Raw genomic sequence first — 5,753 nt, forward strand, 5'->3', positions numbered from 1 at the left:
ATGGATGTACAAACAGAAAACACCGACCCTCCGCCTAATGAATCTCAGCCAAGTGGGAAAATCAGAAAAGGATTCAAGCTGTTTGGTAAACGCAAGCCAGGTAATATATTTTCCATCCGAAACAAAGGAGATGGAAACAAGTCACCTCTTATCAGGAGCAAAACCTTTGAAGGATTATCAGAGACTGATTCACAACCTAACAAGGAAAAGGGACAGGAGCTGAGTCAAGGAGAGAGGGAGCAAGCAGAGGATGGAACACTTGAGGAAGATGGAGCCCTGGCGGCCGCTACTGCTCGTAACTCCATCTCTTCAGCATGCTCAGCCAAGTCCCTCACCTTCTTTTCACTGCTGAGGGGCGGCAGAAGGGGAATGGGAGACAGCAGAGTCCACACTGTGTCTCAGCCAGTGGGTCGGCAACGCCGTGGGCTCAAGGGCCTCTTTGGGAATGGTAAATTCCGATTGAAAGATAAAGAAGACAAGGAGGAAGCCCCTCCAAGTCCACTTTTAATGTCATCCCGTGCCAATAGTGTGGAAATAATCAAAGAAGACCTTACCCTAACACCCAAATGCCAGCCTCGCGCTCTAGACAGCCCTGAGACGGACAGCTGCGAGCCTGTCCAGAGCACTGAGGACAGTGGAGCCGGGTCCCCGCCAGAGACCTGGAAAAGAATGGAAGATGCACCTCCTTTGCCCACTTCTGTACCCCCACTTGTACCTGGTGATAACAGCCTGAGCTCTTTGCTGGCAGATATCTCCTCTCTCCTGACATTTGACTCAATCTCAGGGGGTGGAGACATCATGGCTGATGTGGAAGCAGAGTGGGGGAAAGCTAGCAGTCCTATCAGGGGTGCGGTGACTCGTGTAAGTCCATCATCTTCATCTCACTTCTCCAAATCCTCCATCTCTTCTCTACGGACGTCCACAACTGTCAGCACTGCTGCTACAGCAAAACCAGTCCTCTCTTCTACGGTCATCAAGCCAACCACCACCATTGCAACTTTCATCACATCTTCCCCTTTGATTTCCGACTCAGTCCAACTGAGTTCAAACTCTGCTCCCACCTGTGACTCTTCTACCATCATTAATTTGAAATCAACTGCTTCTCCCACAACAACAAAACCCTCAACTACTCCCACAACACTGACAAGCCTCTCTGGTCCAGCAATGTCTTCTTTTCCTTCTTCTTCTTCTTCTACTTCTTCAAAGACTGTCCAGTTCACACTGAGCACCTTTGCTACTACCACAGCTCATTCAAACTGCTCAGCCACCGTGGTCAAGGCTCCTTCTGTTAGTTCATCTCTTTCCTCTTCAGCTAGCAAACTGGTTTTAGACATTGCTTCACCTCCTCAAAATGTTGCTTCCGTAAGTAAACCTTTACTTGTAATAACTTCCTCTGCTGGATCAGCTAACATCCCGCCAGCAACCCATAGCCCTCCCATCACTGTTGCCCAGCTATCAACTGTTAAATTGAATTCAGGTAGTATTTTGAAACTGTCCACCTCAAGTACAGCCTCAGGTTCAGTATTTACAACTCTTTCCAAGCCTTCCATCACCTCTACCCCTCTGGACTTAAACAAAATCCCATCCACACTTGTAACTGTTTCAGATCTCAGCCCTTCTTCTACTGTGACTACCACAGCTAAAAGTCAGCCCAGTGCTGCATGTGTCCCACCTCTTTCTTCAGCTTCTTTAGATAAGATATCGCCCATGACTAAACCAATTACAGCAGCAATCTCCTTAGATAAAATGTCTCCTACTCCAGCTGCCACCACTCACTCTGCTTGGAAAGCATCTCCAACACCAGCTGCTCTAGGTCAGATCACACTCTGTCAGTCTGGTGCATCTTCTTCTCCTGCTCAAATCCCAATTTCTTTATCTAAAGAAGTTGCTTCTCCAGCTCAAAAGGAAGCTTATCCATCTCAAAGTATTCCTACCACTGTCAAAGTACCAGTTTCCATAACTAAAGATACACTTGCTACTGTTAAGATACACGCAGTGTCATCTAAAGAGTCTTCCGAACCTGCTCACATGGCAGTTTCTGTATCTGAAGATCCACCTCCATTTTCCTTATCTAAAGCCTTTGCTCAGCCCGGTCAGACCCCAGTATCATTATTTGTAGACTCTCCTGCCCCTGTTTGTATCCAGGTTTCTGTATCCAAAGCTCCTGTTGTCCCTGTTCAAATCCCAATTTCTCAGATTAAAACCCATCCTGCACCTGCAATTTCCCCTCCTTCTGCACATTTGGTGAGGGAGACTCTAGACTCAGCTAACGTGAGGGGAACTGAACAGCTATCAGCGGATCATCAGCTAGCTCGCCCACATGGTACAGGTGGACAGGGAAGACAAGCCACGCCATCCAAAACAACAGACGTACACAATGAGTCACAAACCATCCTCCAGGAGCCCTCCCAAGAAAAGAAGCCACCACAGGTCAAAGCCTCAGGGCTCAGTAAAATACCTGTGGTTGGAGGAGGAAAAGGCGGCAGGATATCTGTCCGGGAAAGCCAACATGTTAGCGAGGAACCAAGCAGGGAGCCAACTACATCTGTGGTGGAAGAGAAACCCCATTTCAACTCACATGATGCAGGGAGCAAAGACAAAATCAGCACTATTGAGGCAACTATGGCCACCGCAAAACCCAGCCAGAAGGAGAGTCAGCAGCCTCAGCAATCCAACCTTCCCACCAGCTCAGCGCGTGACTCAAAGATCCCAGTGAAGCATGGTGTACAGACCCATGCTGTGTCCCAAATCTCTCAGACTAAAGAACCCCCTCGCACCAAGATCCCCGTGTCCAAAGTACCTGTGCGCAAGGTCGGAAATAAACCTGCATCCACGAGGGGGGGCATGCAGATAAGAAAATAAAACAATGGACAAAATCAGATGAAGATAAATGCTTTGGCTGTGACTTTTTTTTCCAACACCACCTTTTTTTCTACATCTCTTAGCTTCTCTTCATTCTAAGCAAAGCACCAAGGAGGCTGACGGCACAAAACATCTCCACGAAGGAGCCGGAGAAACAACCTGGTTCTTTTTTTGCCTGACCAACTGGACATGCACTCAGGAAAGGTTAAAGCGTCACACCGGCACACGCAACAGCATCAATAACTGAGGACAAGCAAGTACATCTGAACCAGATCACACATGCATACACAACATAGGCGAGTGCCTTTATTTAAGGGTGCTTTTCCTACAGACTCTTAAAACATTCTGTAGAAAAGACTGATCAATTCTTACTGTTGTTACTGCCAGGTTTTGTAGGAACCTTATATTTTTTGGGCCTTTTTTTCCAGCAAGTCTCTTGACAATAACCACACCCTTTACCTTTTATTTATGTCGGGAGAAGAACCGAAGCAGCTCTTTAACGGAATGCAACAACCAAACGTACATTCCGCACCTATCTCTGGATCTATGTAGCAGAAAACGTGCCATTAATTTTTGCACATGACATTGGACTATACAACACGTGTATATGTGCAACATTATCAGATCTCACTGTGGACTATGTTGTTGTTTTGAGGGTAAACTGGAACTAATTCCAGTGAAATGGACTGTAGCCATTATGAATGGCAGCTGGGGACATTTGAGCAAGCAGATAGTTGTGAGACGAGATCTCCAACTTGTACACTGGCATATCTTTGTCCTAATCTCAATTATACTCAGATGAGAACAATATGTCTGTGTAGAGGCTTTTCTATGCTGTTCTGTTTCTTATGTAATCAATAAAACCATGTCCATACTTAACAGGAGGAGAGTTGTTTAAGTTATATATATATATATATATATATATATATATATATATATATATATATATATATATATATATATATATATATATATATATATATATATATATATATATATATAATATGTGTGTTTTCTGTACTGCTTCAGTTAAGAGATAAAACTAAATGCAAGCAAAAATAATGCACTGGCTCTGCATTACTCACTATGAGACTGCCCTCACAGGAACATCATTCCAACATCATCCACACTCCAAGCTCACTGACCTGAATAGTGAGCACACAAATCTGCAGCCAATCAGCAGTGAGAGAAAATGCTTAACATGCATACCTTATTATCAGTAAAAGGGTTTGGGAATGTGTGTCATTTCTATTCTTAGTGTAAGATGTGGCTTGTTCTAGACTTTAATATGTCTTATCACTGCAGATAAGAAAAAGCATGTCATTATTTTAAAAGAAAAGGTTGGAGTTAGATAGTTAGATGATGCTGCAAATAGATAAAAATGCTCTAAAGGAACTCTCCTAGCTGTTAGTGATGATATAAAAAGCTTCAAGGTAATGTATGGAAAGTTATCAAAGTTATAGGCAAATGTTAACAGATGTGGCATCAGTAACAAGAAATAAAGGATAGAGGGTGAATGTTTGTTCGGTTACTAGGAATAAAAGACCCCTCTGTTTGCTTTAAGAAGCCAAAGGCTGTAAGCTAAAAAAAAAAAAGACAACCATTTGCCTGAGAAGAACACGAGGATTTCCCCACATCAGGTGCTGAGTTAGACTACAAAGGTCCAAAGCATCACCTCTAAAAGAGGAACAGTTCCTCCCTCAGGCTCTTTCACAACATATTTGACTCTTAGTAACACCTGCAGTTTGGGATTTGACAAAAGATGTACAATGCTGTTCATTATAAAAGGGATCCGTTCAGAAATGAGGGCTTGCATTTTGCCACAGTGCTTTGAATTATATTATGATCTAACGGAAAATTGCTGGTGCAATTATGATTCCTACAGCTATTAAGGAAGAAACTGAGACATTTATGGTATCTTCAGTGAATGCTGCCTTTTGTCAGGGTCCATTCACATGATTCTTTCATGCCACTGAGTGATAAGTGCCGATTTAACAGCCTTGAGAGCAGCACAACTGCAGAACACACGCAATAAACTTCACAAATGCTCTCAGGGCACTCAGGCTTTGCATGGCCTGTATGTTTTTGTGTCTGTTTCTGCCTCTGGAGAGACGACGTGCTTCTTTAGAACCTAATTTGGCATGCTTCCTTCTGTGTTTCCATGCCAACCCCACTAGGTCAACCAATGAAAGGCTGCAAGTGTGGGGAGGAGGAGGTTAAAAAACGAGTGCCGTAATGAGCAAACATGCAGGATTTAAGCCCAGTTATTGAGACAATGGAATTGGAGTGTATGATAATAATATTTTAATTAAACTCTGAAGCTTATATAAGATCAATATAAACTTTAATTTAATGTCAAGATATAATGTGCACTGATTACAAAAACATTTAATAACATCGTGTTGATTATATCAAGTCTTAAAGACTGTAATTACATTAAACTTTAAGTAACATGTGCCTTTGACCACTTGGGACATAAAACTCTGCCGGGTTGGCAAAAAAGCCACTGAAAATACTGTTTTATTGAGTGGGGATGGTCCGGCAGATTTTGTTTTACACCTCTGTCGCATTAGAAGTATAATCGCTTGTATCTTTGCCAGGGACTGACACATGAACTTTCTTGCAATATGTTTCCCCCAGATGGTGAGATGTGGTATTGCTGCATAGAGTGACTTTAAAGGAAAACATTAGAGCACACACATATGCCTAACTATACCACAAGAGCGTTCCCATTTCATTATAATTTTAAATTTGGGACATAATATCCACAGGAAATGTTTGGGAGACCCAGGACACGCTGGAGAGACTATGTCTCTCGGCTGGCCTGGGAACGTCTCGGACTCCCCTCTGAAGAGATGGAGGAAGAGCTGGAGGAAGAGATGGAGGAAGAG

At 43.3% G+C, this 5,753-nt stretch overlaps 1 protein-coding gene across 1 annotated transcript; it reads left to right on the top strand.

The window, feature by feature from the left end:
* LOC133460161 (APC membrane recruitment protein 2-like) lies at window positions 1–5,529 on the top strand. The gene is made up of 3 exons (XM_061740724.1): window positions 1–861; window positions 2,197–2,811; window positions 5,503–5,529. The coding sequence occupies exons 1-3, from the start codon at window positions 1–3 to the stop codon at window positions 5,527–5,529; spliced, it is 1,503 nt and encodes a 500-aa protein (XP_061596708.1).
* The last annotated feature ends 224 nt before the right edge of the window (window positions 5,530–5,753 follow it).

The sequence above is a fragment of the Cololabis saira genome, chromosome 14, assembly GCF_033807715.1.
Source record: "Cololabis saira isolate AMF1-May2022 chromosome 14, fColSai1.1, whole genome shotgun sequence".
Taxonomy (NCBI): domain Eukaryota; kingdom Metazoa; phylum Chordata; class Actinopteri; order Beloniformes; family Belonidae; genus Cololabis; species Cololabis saira.

Coding starts and splice junctions, on each gene's coding strand:
- LOC133460161 (XM_061740724.1), top strand. CDS start 1: ATGGATGTACAAACAGAAAACACCGACCCTCCGCCTAATGAATCTCAG. Junction 862..2,196: donor TCAGGGGTGCGGTGACTCGT/GTAAGTCCATCA, acceptor CCAATTTCTCAG/ATTAAAACCCATCCTGCACC. Junction 2,812..5,502: donor CCAAAGTACCTGTGCGCAAG/GTCGGAAATAAA, acceptor TGTTTCCCCCAG/ATGGTGAGATGTGGTATTGC.